This window comes from Microtus pennsylvanicus, chromosome 20 (genome assembly GCF_037038515.1).
Source record: "Microtus pennsylvanicus isolate mMicPen1 chromosome 20, mMicPen1.hap1, whole genome shotgun sequence".
NCBI lineage: Eukaryota > Metazoa > Chordata > Mammalia > Rodentia > Cricetidae > Microtus > Microtus pennsylvanicus.
This window is the reverse complement of record NC_134598.1, coordinates 10,179,134-10,196,603: the sequence shown is the minus strand read 5'-3', so window position 1 is coordinate 10,196,603 and position 17,470 is coordinate 10,179,134. Positions and strand designations below refer to the sequence as shown.

At 50.3% G+C, this 17,470-nt stretch overlaps 1 protein-coding gene across 2 annotated transcripts; it reads right to left on the bottom strand.

The window, feature by feature from the left end:
* Positions 1-36: 36 nt before the first annotated feature.
* Gls2 (glutaminase 2) lies at positions 37-17,444 on the bottom strand. Of its 2 annotated transcripts, none has more exons than XM_075954542.1 (18): positions 16,768-17,444; positions 11,776-11,875; positions 11,288-11,409; positions 10,663-10,792; positions 9,189-9,268; positions 8,595-8,758; positions 8,352-8,410; positions 5,970-6,002; positions 5,632-5,690; positions 5,024-5,090; positions 4,835-4,885; positions 4,521-4,697; positions 2,642-2,773; positions 2,262-2,354; positions 2,052-2,113; positions 1,325-1,401; positions 795-858; positions 37-695 (listed from the first exon to the last, which is right to left on the bottom strand). In XM_075954542.1, the coding sequence occupies exons 1-18, from the start codon at positions 16,878-16,880 to the stop codon at positions 539-541; spliced, it is 1,740 nt and encodes a 579-aa protein (XP_075810657.1). In that variant the 5' UTR covers positions 16,881-17,444; the 3' UTR covers positions 37-538. The 2 variants fall into 2 exon arrangements, with proteins under 2 accessions (XP_075810657.1, XP_075810656.1); XM_075954541.1 differs by having other exon boundaries at positions 17,009-17,444.
* Positions 17,445-17,470: the final 26 nt, after the last annotated feature.

Sequence of the window (17,470 nt, the reverse complement as noted above, 5' to 3'; positions counted from 1 at the left end):
CTTTAGGGGAGAAAGAGACTAGATATAGAAAAAAAATCATGTAATTAAAGTTTATTTCAACACAAAATACTTTCTCTGTCTATAAAATCGCTGTCAGTGGTGGCAGCATGTCCTGCTAAGGGGACAGATCTCTGCAGGTTTCTAGGCCAGGCGCTTTGACTCTGCCCGCATCTCTTACTCTGTGGCAGATGCATATGCCAGGCGGCTACAGCCTCTCCAAGGAAGTATCTTGTTCTCATAGTAACTTCTTCAGAGAGGAACAGGGGACCTGGGTAAAGACCTGGGCTACTTTTGAGTGGATGAAGCCATTGAACTATACCTTGAGGCTAGCTTCTACTGCAGGTGTTCACAGAGGCTTCCGTGTGCTGTTTACTGGGGGATGGAGGGTTTTGTTCTCACAGAAAACACTGGCCTGTGTCACCACATGGCTGTGTTGATCCCCACTGAAGCAGCTTCCCACAGGAATTTTGGTGGCTGTGCATTGAATGTATGGCCAGCTCATGCTTTTTCTTGAGCAGGGACTGCCCCTGGCCTGTGCTTACACCATGCTCTCTAAGTTCTCTTTGGACAGGGTCTCAGCTGCTGCCTCGGCCTGAGTCTCAGAGAGCATGTAGGAGTCATGGTAATCTTGAAGCAGCTTGACCACCTCTACGTGGTTGAACTGCACAGCGTCATCCAGGGGAATGTTGCCCCACCTGTGAGGAACAAGGAGAGTGCCATAGTTGTGTGTCTGTGCACCGTGGCTGCAGGCCAGTGAGGTCACCCGCCTTCCCGTCCCCACTAACCCTACTCACCTGTCCTTGACAAAAGGATTCACTTTGCAAGCCTCGATCAGAAACTTGACAACTTCAATGTGTCCTAGGAATAGGAGCAGAAGGGAAATGAGAGTGCCCAGGTGGGGCCTGACCACTTGGGGGGACCCTTGGTAGCTGGAGTCTGTGCCAGAGGGGAGGAGGTTCCAGACATTTCCTCCCAGCCAGCATCTAGTTACAGTCTGTCAGCGGAGGTGCCTGTAGGCAAAACTGGCTGTGCCCTTTAAGAGCACAATGATAGGGGTATGCCTGGTGGAAAAGAAGGGTCTCACACTCTGCCCTTCCTCTTTAACCCTTTATTATTATTATTATTAAGATTTATTTATTTATTATGTATACAGTGTTCCATCTGTGTGCATGCCTGCAGGCCAAAAGAGGGCACCAGACCTCATTACAGATGGCTCTGAGCCACGGTGTGGATGCTGGGAATTGAACTCAGGACCTTTGAAGAGCAGGCAGTGCTCTTAACCACTGAGTCATCTCGCCAGCCCCCTGTTTAACCCATTAAATACCTTCAGCTGCGGCAACATGCAGGGCTGTGCGGGAGTCATAGTCTTTCTGCTCCATGTCCACGGCTGACAGAGCGAACCTGAGGGGTGGGGAGCAGCTCGCGTTACCCATGTCGCTCTCAAGTGCGGCCGGACTGGATGTATTCATACTGGTCACCCATTTGAGACAGAGTCCCCACTTCGAAGGACTAAGCTTATCATTCCCAGGTCAATCACAGTGCCAGCTGTAGCTAACTAAGTTCTTAACCTAAGGCAGGTACTTTGATTTTAAAGCAACAGACAAATCCCTAAGGCTAGAGATGGTCCAGTACAGTGCTTTCTGGGGAAGCACGAGGAACTGAGACCCGAGTTTGATTCACACAACCCACATTAAAACACATACACAAACCAGGCATAGTAACACTCGCCTGTAACCATACTGGGTGGGAAACAGACAAGGAAGTCCCGGGAGCTTGATGTGTTGGTGAGCTCAAGGCCAGTGAGAGGATGGCCCCTGAGGATTGACACCTGAAGGTGTCCTCTGGCTGCCACATGTACACACACCCACAAATGTGCAGCTGCACAAACAGGTGCGTGTACGCTCACACACACACACACACACACATGAACACAAGCAGGCATGCGCTCATCTAAATTGCAACGTGTCCACTCTAACCCTAAAACTGAAGTCCCTAATAAGATATCCGACCCAGAGTATCCCATTACATTCATGTAGTCACAGTAGAATTACCTTCGGAGAGCTGAGACATCTCCACTATATGCAGCAAATAACAGGTTCACCACGGTCTTGTTCTGAAACATACATTGTACCCTTTGAATCCACCCATGTCCACCCCTACCCGTGACCCTCTCCATGGACGCCTCACCAAGGACCTGGCTGAAGTGTCGCGGGATGTTTTGTTTTTGAAATACCCTTTAGGCTGCCCGGGGTTTTCCTTACCCTGACTTCTCCTCCTTCTCGTCGTGGGTCTAACTTCCGCGTACAGTGCCGCAGGTTGTCATAGTTGTGGAAGTTAAATAGAGATACCAGCTTCTAGAATTAGAAGCCAAAGGATTTACCCCTTGCCCTTTCTAGGAGTTCAAATTGCTTGAACTATAGTATAGCTTATTTTATAGTATAGCTTAATTTATTCTTTTTTGTTTATTTTTTGAGACAAGGTTTTTGTGTGTTGACCAGGCTGTCCTGGAACTTTCTCTGTAGACCAGGCTGGCCTCGAACTCACAGTTCTCTGCCTCCCAAGTGCTGGGGTTAAAGGCATGCGGCACCACGCTTGGCTCATTAATTTATTCTTAAACAGTATTAAACGCAGAACACTTTACCTGGCAGAAGTTGATGCCCCTTTGGCTGTTCCCCAGCTTGTCTAATGGAGGTGACAGACACATCATCCCCATGACATTGGGCACAACCAGGAGGATGGCTCCAGACACAGCTGACTTGGCTGGCAGACCCACCTGAGGAACAAGACGGGCTAGTCTAAGTGACAGCATGGACAAGACTACCACCCACCTCTACGTCTCGGTGCTTTAGTTTGCCTGACTGCTGTCTTCTCCTACCATGCATCAGTGCAGCAGGAAATGCTTGCTAAGACACAAACAGCACTCTGCTGGGGGTGGTCTCAAACTAGGAAATGGTCCCCATTTTTACTTATTTTAATTTTCCACATATGAGTGTATGTATGTGCAACACATGTGTGCCTGATGCCTGAGGAGGCCAGAAGAGGGCACTGAGCGCCCTGGAACTAGAGTTCCAGATGGTCCTCTCCCAAAGCAGCAAATACTCTTAACTACCCAGCCATCTTTTCAGCCCCAGGAGACCGTCTCTCATTCAACCTTTACTGTGGTGGTAGGAGATAAGCAAAGAGTAAATAGGGGCTCGGGAGATGGCTTCTCAGGTAAAAGGAGGGCTTCCTGTGCAAGTCTAGCAACCTGTGTTTGATCCCCAGAGCCCACAAAATTGCCCTCTGACCTCCACACATGCACCACCATGCACACACTGATGATAAATACATTTTTAAAATTTAAAAATGGGACCTGGGGACAGGAAAGATGGCTCAGTGGTTAAGAGCACTGGCTGCTCTTTCAGAAGGCCAGGGTTTGGTTCTCAACAACAGCATGGCAACTCACAACTGTCTGTAACTCCAGTGCCAGAAAATCCTACACCCTCTTCTGGCCTGTGTGAGCACTGTATATACATGGTTTACAAACATACATGCAAGCAAAACACCCATACACATAACTTAAAAATAAATAAATAAAAACAAAACCATATTTTTTGAGACAAGGGTTCTCCATGCATCCCTGGTTGTCCTGAACTTGTTCTGTAAACCTGGCTGGTCTTGAACTCACAGAGATCTGCCTGCCTCTGCCTCCCAAGTGCTGGGATTTAAAAGGGGTGGTGGTGAGATCCGGAGAGGTGGTCAGGAATTAGAGCCTGCACTCTTCCTGCAAAGAACTCACATTCAATCCCAACTACCAAAACTGACAGGCTCACAGCCAGCTGAAACTCCAGCTTCGTCGAGGGGGGGATCCCCAATACTTCTAGCCTCAGTGGGCGTCTTCTGTACATACTCCCCCATAATAAAAAACAAATCTTTAAAAATAGATAAAATAATTAAAACAAACACGGAGAAGAAAAGGACTAGGGTGCCCTGAACAGAGCTGGAGGTGGTTTTGTTTGATCAGAAACACCTCCAGGGCCTGGGGGGTGTGGTTCAGAGGCACAGCACTGGCTGGGGATGCAGTTCAGTGAGGTAGCACTGGCTGGGGGTGCAGTTCGGTGAGGTGGCACTGGCTGGGGGTGCAGTTCAGAGGCATGGCACAGCACTGGCTGGGGGTGCAGTTCAGAGGCACGGCACTTGCCTACCACGGTTAAGACCTAGGTTTGATCCTCAATACCAAATCAAACAAGAAAAAAGGCCAGGTGTGAAAGTGTATGGCTGTAGTTCTAGTAATTGAGAGGTTGAGGCAGGAAGATCACTGTGAGTCTGAGGCTACAAACAAATCAACCATGCCTCTCTTTGGAAGTGATGTCTAAGATGGGAGTCAGCTATGTAAAAGGTCTGTGTGTTTGAGGAATGTGACGTGTTTGGCAGATTTCTCTAAGGATTTTAGCCTGGCTAGATGTTTGTGAAGGAGGCAGGGGTAAGCTTCACCCCACCCTCTCTTCTTGGCCCTGGACAGCAGAGCCAGGGACACTCACATGGAAGGCGAACTGGCCAGAGAAGTCATACATGCCGCAGGAGTGCATGAGGCTGAGGGTGTTCCGCACGGCTTCAGCGCTCAGCACGCTCTCGCCTGTGATGGGGCAGATGCCGCCGTTGGCGAGAGTGGCCGCCATGACGCTGCCTGATTCGCAGGTGACCTCCACAGAGCACAGCTACGGAAACAAGAGAGGTAAAAGGGCAGTGTGGGCATGAGCACAGCAACCAAGAGTGATGTTCTGACATCTAGAGCTTTCAGCACATCTGCCAGGACCACCAGAGAGAAGGGTCTCCCCCGGGAGTGTTTGTGTACCTGGAAATAGAGATCGAGGGCAGCCATCATGTCCACTCCCTTGGGGAAGCACTGCAGGGAAGAGCAGGGGGAAGGGGTTTCTTCAGGACGTGATTTCACTAGCCAGATTCCGCACACCATCTCCAACCCCTCCGGCCCTGGCCTGGCACCAGAATCCCCAGGGACTTCTCGCTGGCCCCTCCCAGTTACCTTCTTTTCCTTGAGGTAATAGCCAATGGCGTAATTCCGATCCCCGGTTTCCTTCTCTGACTGAAATCTGAAACAAAGACCAAATTTAGCGTTTGAAGTTGAAGAGGCGAAGAGGCGGGAAGAGGGAGAAGGGGGGACCCTGCCTTTCCTGGGGTACAGCACTATATCGCCGCATCACACTGAATCAGCCCCTTTGTAGCGTCTCACAGAATATTAGTGGGAACTCGTGAACCTGAGCAAACACTTGGTGTAGCTTTGTGGTAAAATGTGAACAGACCAAACAAACCCACCCAGAGCTGTCTAGCCCTTCTGTCTAGGAAGTCTGGCGAAGTCTGGCACGGTTTTCGGCTCTGAGTCTTAACCAGGGCTCAGACACAAACTATCACACCGCCTTTCTCATTACATGCAGATCGAAGTGGGTCGCTATCTCTCCAAGCAAATGGATGTCAATAAGGGGCCCTGAGGAAGCTGGGAGGCCAACCCCCCTCCTTGAGTTCCTTCCTAAGAGTGTATCTGTTCTCTTTTCCCTCCCTCTTTAGCTGCCCCACCACGCGTACACATACGCAACAGTACAGCGCACTCAGCCAGTCCTCTAAACAGAGCCTTACGTGGCATTGCTGAACCCCATGAATTCATTCCCAGCCATCTTGTTCAGATACTGCAGTACCTGGAAGGGAAGGGGGCCGGAGTGATGCCTTCTGACTAAAGAGCCCTAGAATACACCGGTCAGGCTGGCAAAGCCACTCGGAACCCCGCCGTCCTCATCCCAGCTTTGCCCAGGAGACCAGGGATCTCAAGAGGCTGAAGCCAGCGGGTCCCTCTCCTCTGGAGGTACTGCTGCTGCTCTGGGTTGGTGAAGCCTTTGGCTTAAGCCAGGCACCAGAGGCAGCTGTAGAAGACGGCAGCCATGGGAAAGGCAGCAAGACGTTGCGTGCAAAGAACTTACAAAATCAAACTTCTCGGCCTTGTTGCAGTCCATCTACAGAGAGAGAGAAAACAATCAGTATTCCAGGCCTAGACGGACGGCAAACAGAAGGGTCACAAGGGCATTGTGGAGCTGGCATGTTAGGCTAGCCTTGCTACTGGCAACCTTACATTTTATAGTGTCTTTTGCTGCTTCTGAGACAAGCCTGTGATGTCCAGGCTGGTCTGTGAGTTAGTCGTGGCCCTGTGATCCTGTGGTCTCTGAGTAGCTGAGGTTATAGGCACGTGACCCTTGTTTAACTAGCTGAGACCTTTCTGCCTGCAGGTCCATGTCTAGAAACAGAGAAAACCAAACTATTGACCAGTTTAGTGACGCATGCCTGTATTCCCAGCACTTCGGAGGCTGAGGCAGGAGGATTACTGAAAGATTTCAAGGGCAGTTTGGGGTACATAGAAAGATCTTGCCTCAAAAAAAAATGAAAATTTAAATTATCAAAGAATGAGGATTCAGATAACCTCACTGCATCCATCAGTTCCTCTATCCCCAGTTTCACTCCCCTCCCACCTCATCCCTCCCTAGCCTCACCTCCCTGCAGCCTCCTCCATTCCCTGCCTCATCCCTCCCCAACCTCCCCCATCCTGTCTCCCCCTCCCCAGCCTCACCTCTCCACAGCCTCCCCCCTCCCCAGCCTCACCTCCTCCCAGCCTCCCCATCCCAGCCTCACCTCCCAGCCTCCCCCATCCCAGCCTCCCCCATCCCAGCCTCACCTATCCCCTTCCTCCCCCTCCCCAGCCTCACCTCTACTTTCTAGTCTCAATCTCAAGCTGTCATCCCTGTCTCCAGTCTGACCCTATCCCTCACCACCACCATCCATTTTATTTATTTTTTAGTAAAGGTCTCATGTATCCCAGACTAGCCTTGAATTTCTGATTTTTCTACCTGTACTTCTGGCATTACAGGTATGTGCTACCATGGTCCAACTCTCTCTCTTTTCCAAGAGAGGGTTTCTCCATGTAGCCCTGGCTGTCCTGGAACTTGCTTTGTAGACCTGGGAGCCTTGAACTCAGAGATCTGCCTGCCTCTGCCTCCTGAGTGTTGGGATTAAAAGTGTACACCACCGCCGGGCGGTGGTGGTGCACGCCTTTAATCCCAGCACTTGGGAGGCAGAGGCAGGCGGATCTCTATGAGTTCGAGACCAGCCTGGTCTACAAGAGCTAGTTCCAGGACAGGCTCCAAAACCACAGAGAAACCCTGTCTCGAAAAAACAGAAAACAAAACAAAAAAAAAAAAAAGTGTACACCACCGCCACCATCCAGCCCCCACTCACATTCCTTACACCCCATTAGCCTTACTCTACCCTGTACCAGATTCCCATACCCTCGGGGACAGAAATGGGAAGTGTGTTAATACTCAATTACATTGATAAACGATTTTCTTCTATTACCAGGGAAACTAGGACCTCAGGTATGTTGATCAAATGCTCTGCCACTGAGCTCCCCCCCGCCCGGCTATACTGATAAATGAAACAGAAATCATTTCTTTTTAGCAGTGCCAGAGATTGAACCGAGGGTCTCCACAGACTGTGGAGGCAAATGTTCTATCTACTACTGAGCTTCATCCCCAGCTCCAAAGCTGAAGTTTAGCTTAGCTGTGAGTCGGGTTCGCCACGCTGATTCAGATGAGATTAAGATGAGAGAGACCCCCAAGACGGGGCTGCAGACAAAACTGTCAGGGAACAGCCAGGCACATTTGCCTCGGTCCCTCCCCCAGATTCATCGCTTCCTGCATATGTCAGCTATAGAGTCAACACTCCGGGGACTCTGACACCTGAGCTCCTAGGGGGAAGGGTTCCTAACACCACCTTCCTCAGGAGGGGTTGTGATTGGCCCCATGGTGTCGCTGCCCACGCTGCTCCCAGGTTCTTGCTCAAGCCCTGGGAGAGCTGCAGCTGAAGGGCCTGCCTGACACCCCTTGCTCAAGGCCAGCTCGCAGTCCCAGGTGACGTGAATGACTGCCCTGAACTGGCCATTCACCCTTTTCTCAGTGCGTCTCTCACCCAGGAGTGGCCAATCAATGCCTGATGGTGTTGTCCTCCCCCTGCCTTTGGCATCTGGCTGTTGGTCCTAGGCAGGGGTCACGACCTGCTCACTTCTGTAATGGTCAGTGCTCTGGGCTGCAGAGCTATAGGTGGGGGCAGGGAGGACTAGGGTAAGGGAAGTGATGTGCGAACTCTTACTAATATCCATAGCTTATAACATCTGGCTTCCTGTTGTCCTTTTCCATGCCTCTTATTAACCCTCAAAGGACCCGGTACCCCGCCAGTCTCCCTGGAGAGATGAACAGAGATGCAGGAATAAGGGGATGGGAGACTATTACCTTTCACAGGGTTAGACTTGTACTGACCTTGATCAAGGAGCTGACAACGATGGCACCGGCATTGACCATGGGGTTATGGGGGATTCCTGGGAAAACACAAACCAGAGTCTGTTGGCCACTAATGAAAGTCTGCTTTATATTGTTCCATTCTGAAGCTAACCGGGGTTGGGTTTGGCTCCTACCTGGATGAAAGAAAAGGCAAAGAACTGGAGAAGAGAGCGGTAGGGCTAAGGGAAAGACAGACTAAGCGTGTGCCCCGGAGACGCTCACCTTCCTCGTTGAGGGACAGTTTGTTATAGCGCAGACCACTGGGTTCCTTGCCCACAAACTTGTGCACGTAGTCAGTGCCTAAGGTGCTCACAGAGATGGCATAAGTGAGGGGCTTGACACAGGACTGCAGGCAAAATGGGATCTTCGTGTGGCCCACAGAGTGCCTGGAGAAAGAGAGGGTCCATAAAAAGGGGTTGGGCTTTGTTCTGCGCCTGCGCCCTTCAGCACCTCCCTCTCACCCAGCGTCTCTTGGTGTTTGCTTGTCTAATTTTTATTTATGTGCATTGGTGTTTTGTCTGCATGTATGAGGGTGTCGGGTACCCTGAAACTGGATTTACAGACAGTTGTGAGTTGCCATGTGGGTGCTGGGAATTGAACTTGGGTCCTCAGGAAGAACAGCCAGTGCTCTTACTGTCAGATCTCCAGCCCCCTTGTTTGTTTTTGAGGCGGAGTCTCTCTACAGAGCCCTGGCTGTCCCAGAATTCGCTCTGTAGACCAGACTGGCCTTGAACTCAGAGATCCTCCTGCCTTTGCCGTCCAGGTGCTGGGATTAAAGGCGTGTGCCACAAGGCCCAGCGTCACCCAGGATCTTACCGCTGACCATCCACAGTGCACAGGGAGACACCCCAAAGGTCTGGGTTTGACTTGGCCAGCTGAGGGATGTAGGCTGCCACCTGGGCATGAATAGGTAGAGAAGGGGAGAGAGGTGAGAGTGGGGAACAGCACAGCTATGTGCAGGGTCAGAAACTGGTAGAAGCTAATATTCTGCCACCTACGGCAGACAGTCCTTCTGTGCACTGCTTCCAGAAGCACCCAAGCCCTCACCAACAACAGATAGTCCTTCTGTGCACTGCTTCCAGAAGCACCCAAGCCCTCACCAACAACAGATAGTCCTTCTGTGCACTGCTTCCAGAAGCACCCAAGCCCTCACCAACAACAGATAGTCCTTCTGTGCACTGCTTCCAGAAGCACCCAAGCCCTCACCAACAACAGATAGTCCTTCTGTGCACTGCTTTCCAGAAGCACCCAAGCCCTCACCAACAACAGATAGTCCTTCTGTGCACTGCTTCCAGAAGCACCCAAGCCCTCACCAACAACAGATAGTCCTTCTGTGCACTGCTTCCAGAAGCACCCAAGCCCTCACCAACAACAGATAGTCCTTCTGTGCACTGCTTCCAGAAGCACCCAAGCCCTCACCAACAACAGATAGTCCTTCTGTGCACTGCTTCCAGAAGCACCCAAGCCCTCACCAACAACAGATAGTCCTTCTGTGCACTGCTTCCAGAAGCACCCAAGCCCTCACCTACAACAGATAGTCCTTCTGTGCACTGCTTCCAGAAGAACCCAGGTCTTCACCAACAACAGATAGTCCTTCTGTGCACTGCTTCCAGAAGCACCCAAGCCCTCACCAACAACAGATAGTCCTTCTGTGCACTGCTTCCAGAAGCACCCAAGCCCTCACCAACAACAGATAGTCCTTCTGTGCACTGCTTCCAGAAGCACCCAAGCCCTCACCAACAACAGATAGTCCTTCTGTGCACTGCTTCCAGAAGAACCCAGGTCTTCACCAACAACAGATAGTCCTTCTGTGCACTGCTTCCAGAAGAACCCAGGTCTTCAGTCCCTGGCAACCCTACCTCTCTGTAGTCCTAACCATGGCGGAATAGCAGGAAAACCCATTGAACATTAAAAACTGGCAATTCTAGGGCTGGGTTTTCAGGTCCACTCCTTGTAAATCTTGAAGGCTCGACTGAATATCTTTCCTTTGAGACAGGGTCTTCCCTAAGAATCCAAGCTGACCTCAAACTTCTGATTCTGCCTTAACCTCCTGAGAATTGGGATTATAGGCCTGCACCACGAAGCCTATCTTCTGCCATCCATGTCCACAAAAGCCTAAGGTCTTGTCACATGGTATTAGAGTACACATAGACTCACATGAAGCCATGTCCTTGTTTCTGAGGCTCTGCTCCTCAGCCTGTATCACTGAACCTCAGCCCCAGGAAGTCTCTGAGAAACAATGTGTGTCTAGCTCAGAGCCCCCACCCCTCCCTCATTCCCTGGCTCTCACTTTGCCTCCAGTGAGCTCTTTGGCATCCTCAAAGATGCGATCCACGTGGCCCGTGAACTCCTCAAAGTCAGGGATGACAAACTTCTTTCGGAATGCCTGAGTCAGGAGCACAATGTTGCTGCTCACACACCTGGATCCCAGATACGAGTGTGTTAGGGGGCTGGAAAGATACAGCAGGCATGGGAACCACACAAGCTGGGGATAAGCAGGGTTGTGAGCGTTCATCTGGTTTCAGACTAACAGCTGTGTGACTTTTGGCCGTCATTTTATCTCACGAGGTTTAAATTCCCTAACCTCCAAAATGAGGGGTTCTAAAGACATAAGATAGCCCGAGACATTTTGAGAAAAATACTAAAATCGGAAAAAGCATAGCCTATGGCCTCTAGTGTTGAGAAGTCCTAATATATACAGCCATAAGTGTATGTGAGCACACAGGGCGTTTTCTAGAACACACTCACTAATCTGTTAACAATGTTTACATCTGGGAAAGGGGCTAGGACTGAGTATAAAAAAAATATATTTCTGTATTATTTTTCATAATGAGTATGTATTGCTTGTATTATAAGTAAAACTCTTCTACCTACAGAACAGTTCTGGGGGCAATGCTCATTTCTGGGGCTCTCACTTTTGGAAGAGATCACGGTCCAAGAGGCCACCATTGTTGGACTCCTGGACCATGCGCTGCATCTTGCTCATGCAGTCCTGGAGCCGCGGGTCTGACGTTTGTAGTCCAGTGGCCTTCAGGGCCTTTGGGGGAGAGAAGAGGCCTGGTCAGGTCAGCCAAGGACAGCAATCTATTCCTCAGTCTTTCCCAATAGATCCCCAAATCCCCCACCGCTAACTACTACAATTGGTAGAACATGGGTTTGGGAACTAAGCAAAAGGACTGAAGCAGTCTCAGAGGTTAGTACGTCTCTTGCCACTTTCCATGAGAAGTGTTATCATCTGGACGATGGCATTGGCTCATCAGCCCAGGCAGCCATTAGTCCTCTGTATTTTTCAGTGTTCACATAGCAACCCATTAGCTAACCTATACTTTGTCAACCAGCCTTTTCTCACGTCCCAGGGCCTCTAAAGAGTCAGAGTTCTCTGGACAGGCAGACAGCCACTTACGGTAGTGAACTTGTGGATGGGGATCCGTTCCTGTCCCTCAGCAATGGTGTAGAAGAGCAGGTCACCAAGGCGAGGCAGCATGCCGCTGTTTGACACATCACTGTTTGGGGGGAAGAGATGGGAAGGCGGGGGCCTGAGGATGCTCTGTCTCCTCCTAACTCCTCCTCCGGCACGAGATGTGAATCCTACTCTCCAGCTTTCTTTCCAAAGCTCTGAACTTTCAGACCTTCATTTCAAGCTGTCTTCTAGATAATTCCACTTCCAGATGTCCCACACACCCTGAAAACTGAACGCACCCAGCAAGAGCTGTCTCTGCTCGCATGTTTCCCATGAGGGGCTGGTACACGCATAACTACCGGGATGCAAGCTGCAATGCAGAACTGCTTTGAGTCTTCCCACATTCTGTGTCTATACTGAGTGGGTCACTAACACTGGACGAATTCGTCTTCACTTTCCTCTCAAATCCCCCCTTTCTCCTGTGTCCTAGAAAGAGTCTGCTTTGCTCCCACTGCTGTGTGACTTAGGCAGCTCGATCACTATTGCTAGCCTGCTTCTCCTTATCTACTTGACACGGGCGGTGTCAGGCTCAGGACCACACTCCATGACAGAGTGACAGAAAGTAAGCCAATCAACAGCTTCCTGCCTGTCATCTGCTACTATACTCCCTGCCCTCCATGCCAGCTGTCCTTCTGAAACTTAACCATTTTCCACTCAGAACCCTAAAGCCGGGCATGGTAGTGCGTGCCTTTAGCCTTGAATCCCAGCACTCAGGAGGTAGAGGCAGGGGGATCCCTGAGTTGAAGGTGTAGACCAGCCTGGTTTACACGGCAGGTCCAGAACAGCCAAGGGTACACAAAGAAACCCTGTCTCGAAACAAACAAACAAACAAACAAACAAATGCAAAAACCTGTCATACAAACAGGGTGAGGTGACATATTCCGGTAATCCTAAAACATGGGAGGTGGAGGCAGGAGGATCAGGAGTCACCTTCAGCCGCATAGTCAGTCTGAGGCCAGCCTGGGCTACCCGAGACCATGTGCAAACCAGAAACAAATGGCTGGAGATGTCTCAGCAGTTCAGAGCACCTGTTGTCCCTCAGAAGACCTGTGTTCCCTCCCCAGCACTCACGTTGGGTTGCTCACAACTGCCAGTTTCTTCAGGGGATTAAATGCCTTCTTCTGGCCTTCATGGGTAACCCTCCCCAATAAACAGAAATAAAAATAAGGGTTAAAACAAAAATATCAGTGCCATCCAGGACAAAACGGCAGCTCACAGAATGGGAAAAAAATTTTCACCAACTCCACATCTGACAGAGGGCTAATATCCAAAAGATATAAAGAACTCAAGATACTAGAACAAACAAACCAAATAATCCAATTAAAAATGGGGTACAGATCTAAACAGAGAGTTCTCAACAGAGGAATCTCAAATGGCCGAGAAACACTTAAATGTTCAACATCCTTAGCCATCAGGAAAATACAAATCAAGATGACTTAGATTGACTAATATCAAAAAAACACAAGTGACAGCTCATGCTGGAGAGGATGTGGAGCAAGGGGAACACTCCTCCACTGCTGGTGGGAGTGCAAACTTGTACAGCCACTGTGGAAATCAGTATGGCAGTCTCTCAGAAAATTGGGAATCGATCTACCTCAAGACCCAGCGATTCCACTCCCGGGCATATATCCAAAGGACGTTCCATCCTACCACAAGGACACTTGCTCAATTATATTCATAGCAACTTTGTTCATAATAGCCAAAAACTGGAAGCCATCTAGATGTCCCTCAACTGAAGAATGGGTAAAGAAAATGTGGTACATTTGCACAATGGAGTATTACTCAGCTGTTTAAAAAAAATAACATCATTGCAGCCAAATGGATGGAACTAGAAAAAAATCACCTGAATGAGGTAACCCAGACCCAGAAAGACAAACATGGTATGCACTCACTCATAAGTGGATATTAACTGTTAAGTAAATAATAATTGTGCTATAATCCAACAGACTCAGAGAGGCTAGTAACAAGGAAGGCTCTAAAGGAGACGCATGAATCTCCTTCAGAAGGGGAAATAGAATAGAGTTCATGGCTGGACTGGGGGCAGGTGGGGATGGGATCAGGAGAGATCAGGTGTTGGGGAGAGATGACTGGAATTGGGAGGCATTTGGGGGAGTGAGGCAGAAACCTAGTGCAATGGATACCCCCTGGAATCTACAAAAATGACCCTAGTGACGATTTCTAGCAGTAGGGGGACATGGAGCCTGAACTGGTCATCTTCTGTAACCAGGCAACGCTTCCAGTAGAGGGGCTGGGACATCAACACAGCCACAAAAGCTTCAACCTACGATTTGTCCTGCCTGCACGTGTGCTGAGGTAAAGGAGGTGCAGAACTTGCAGGAGTGACCAAACCGTGACTGGAAACTTGAGACCCAAGCCAGAAGAGGTAACCCATGCCTGACAGTGCCTGAATGCCCACTGCATTGTGGGAAGACTTGTCCAATACGGGAACATATCCTCATAACCCCACAGGTCTTGGAAGGCAGAGACCGGATCAAGGAAGGTTCCAGGCCAACTAGGTCTACACAGAAGTTCCAGGCCAGGCAACGCTATTACTAGAACCCTGTCTCAAAAACCAAAAGAGGTATGTGTAATCCTAGCTCTCTGGAGGTGGAGGCAAGTTCAAGATCTCCCCTATATAGAGTTTGAGGCCAACTTAGGCTATATGAGACTGTGTCCAAAAAAAAAAAATTACTGGGTTCCAGGTTCAACTTCTATCATCCATAGGACCGCTCACTAGTGTCTGTAACTCCAGCTCCAGGGCATCTGACATCCTCTCCTGGCCTCCCACAGACATACATACTGGCAAAATATCTATACACACAAAATAAACATAACACTATAAAAAGCCATTTAAAAAACTGAATACAGGGTGAGCAAGACAACTAGCAGGAAGCAGTGATTGCCTGCAGCCCTGGAGACCTGAGGAGCCACATAAAGGTGGAAGGAAGGAACCAGCTCTAGTTACCCACTGACCATGTGAGCACAAGGCTTACTGGTACTCATACGATACTTTAACGATAGTTAAAAATCAATTAATTAAAAATAAAACTCATATGTGCAAAATATAGCTCACCAAAATATTATAATTCTACACTTGTTAAATTATATGCATATACATGTACATATATAACCTATATATGGATACATCACAGAATTAACTTTTTGCAGCTCTGGCTGTCCTAGAACTCACTCTGTATATCAGGCTGACCTAAACTCACAGAGATCCACCTGCCTCTGCCTCCTGAGTGCTGGGACTAAATTTATGCACCGTCATGACGGGCCTGGTGCCCTGAGAGGTCAGAATAACCCAGATTCCCTGGAACTAGTTACAGATAATTGTTAATCAGCTACGCTGGGAACTGAAGCTGGGCCCTCTCCAAGAGTATCAGGTGACTCAGGACTGGAGCGATGGCTCGGTGGTGAAGAGTATCTGTTCCTGCAGAGGACCTGGGTTCAATGGGTGACTCACACCCATCTATAACTCCATTTCCAGGGGATCCAATACTCTCTTCTGAGCAGGCATGAATGCAGTACACAGCCATGAGTAAAGTAGAACACCCATACACAGCAAAATAATAATAATAACAATAATAATAAAAACAGCAATAACAAAAACTTCATAAAGCCAGGCAGTGGTGGTGCACACTTTTAATCCCAGGACTCAGGAGGCAGAGGCAGGTGAACCTCTGAGTTAGAGGCCAGCCTGGTCTACAGAATGAGTTCCAGGACAGCCAGGGCTACACAGAGAAAGAACAACACAGGTGTCCACCACCACGCCTGGTGGTAGGAATTTTATTTTTAAATTTTTTTTTTTTTTTGGTTTTTCGAGACAGGGTTTCTCTGTAGCTTTGGTGCCTGTCCCGGAACTAGCTCTTGTAGACCAGGCTGGCCTCGAACTCCCAGAGATCCGCCTGCCTCTGCCTCCCGAGTGCTGGGATTAAAGGCATGCACCACCACCGCCCGGCTTTATTTTTAAATGTTTTAAAAAGATTTTGTTTTGTTTTTCGAGACAGGGTTTCTCTGTGTAACATTCCTGGCTATCCAAACTCACTCTATAGACCAGGCTGACCTCGAACTCAGAGACCGCCTGCCTCTGCCTCCCGAGTGCTGGGATTAAAGGTGTGCGCCACCACTGCCTGGCTTTAAAAGATTTATTTTATTGTGTGAATGCACACACAGGAAAGCCTGGGAATTACGGATGGTTCTGAGCCATCATGTGGGTGCTGGAAATCAGACCCAGGTCCTCTACCAGAGAAACAAGTACTGTAAATGACCGGGCCACCTCTCAGGCCCTACACGAAGTATTTTTAAATAATCTGAATTACAAGGTATTCCCTTTTTATTGACCTCCTTTACCCTCCCAACACAGAAACCCCTCATAGTATCACACTCCCAGGGCCCACCACTCTCCAATACTGTCAACCCTGCTTGCTGCCTGGGCAGTAGGGGAAGGGGGGGCGGGGAGGGCGCTCGACTTCCTGGGTTGAAGATGGGCCCCAAAGGAAAAAACCTCTTCAATTCAGGGAGACAGAGCAACATAATAGCTCTGACTCTGGTCTGGAAAAATCTGTGTCTCACGATTTTCCTCATTTAGGAAAAATCAACACGTTCAACGATCAAGTTGGAAACTTGTTACGAGTGTTTTGCCTGCATGTAGGATATTCTACAGCTACGCTCTGCTACAAAAACACGCCGGACACATACGCACAGAACGTGCGCATCAGAAATGACGCGCACCACACAGAACCCACTGACGACACGCAGAAACAAGAAACACCACACAGACTCAAGTGCACTTTGACCTGGGGCAGGAAGCTGTTCCATACCCACGACCTTCCCTAAAATACCGGGACCAGAGTAGAAAGAGGATGCGGATGGGCAGGTGTGCACCAGACAACACTCGGCGCCCATCCGCGTTCCCCATTAAGTACGCACCTTGGACAGGCATCATCTCGAAGACCGACCTGCCCAAACGCCCTCCCGGGCGGACGGCACCTGACCGCCCGAGCGCAGCGGACCCAAATCCCCACATCTAAAGGAAAAGGCATCGCAGGCTAGTGAGCTCGGAGAGGAGACGAGATGCGCTCTCTGGGCAAGGGCACTCCCAGCGAGCTAGCGAGAACGACAGTGGGAGTGGGAGCCAGCCTGTCCCCTGCCCCTGTCCCGCGAGCCTTACTGATCCGTGTGCTGCGGCTGGTGGCTGTGCGGAGCGGCCTCACTGAAGTGGTACCGGACGCCCCCGCCTAGGAGCGGGCCCCGGCTCGGGTGACCCCAGCCTCCCCGCCGGCGGTGGCTGCCGGCACGGCTCAGCGCGTTCTGCAGAACCCTCATGGAGCGCATGCCCCCGGTGCGCCACCCGCTCTGCCCGGGCGCTCCAGACGTGCGAGCGGTGGTGAGGAGGGAGGGGTGGAAGAGTGACGGGCGAGCCTAGGACTGGGGGAACAGTCCGGCGGCCAGACGAGCCTGGGAGGAAAAGGGCCAGCTGGGTGGGTGGGGTTGGCACCAGGGGAGGGGCCAGGCCCGTGGCGACTCCGGTCCTGCAGGTGCACCCATCGCCCTGGTCGCCCCCAGCCAGGAGTGCAGCGGCCACCGGTGAGCAGCGGCTGGAAGGCGCTGCGTGGGAGAGGGCGGGCCCTGG

Excerpts from the sequence above, each read along its gene's own strand:
- Gls2 (XM_075954541.1), bottom strand. The coding sequence starts at position 17,172 with ATGCGCTCCATGAGGGTTCTGCAGAACGCGCTGAGCCGTGCCGGCAGC. Across the intron at positions 11,876-17,008 it reads CAGCCGCAGCACACGGATCA|TGATGTGTCAAACAGCGGCA; the intron begins GTAAGGCTCGCG and ends CCCCCCAAACAG. Across the intron at positions 859-1,324 it reads GCATGTTGCCGCAGCTGAAG|GACACATTGAAGTTGTCAAG; the intron begins GTATTTAATGGG and ends TCCTATTCCTAG.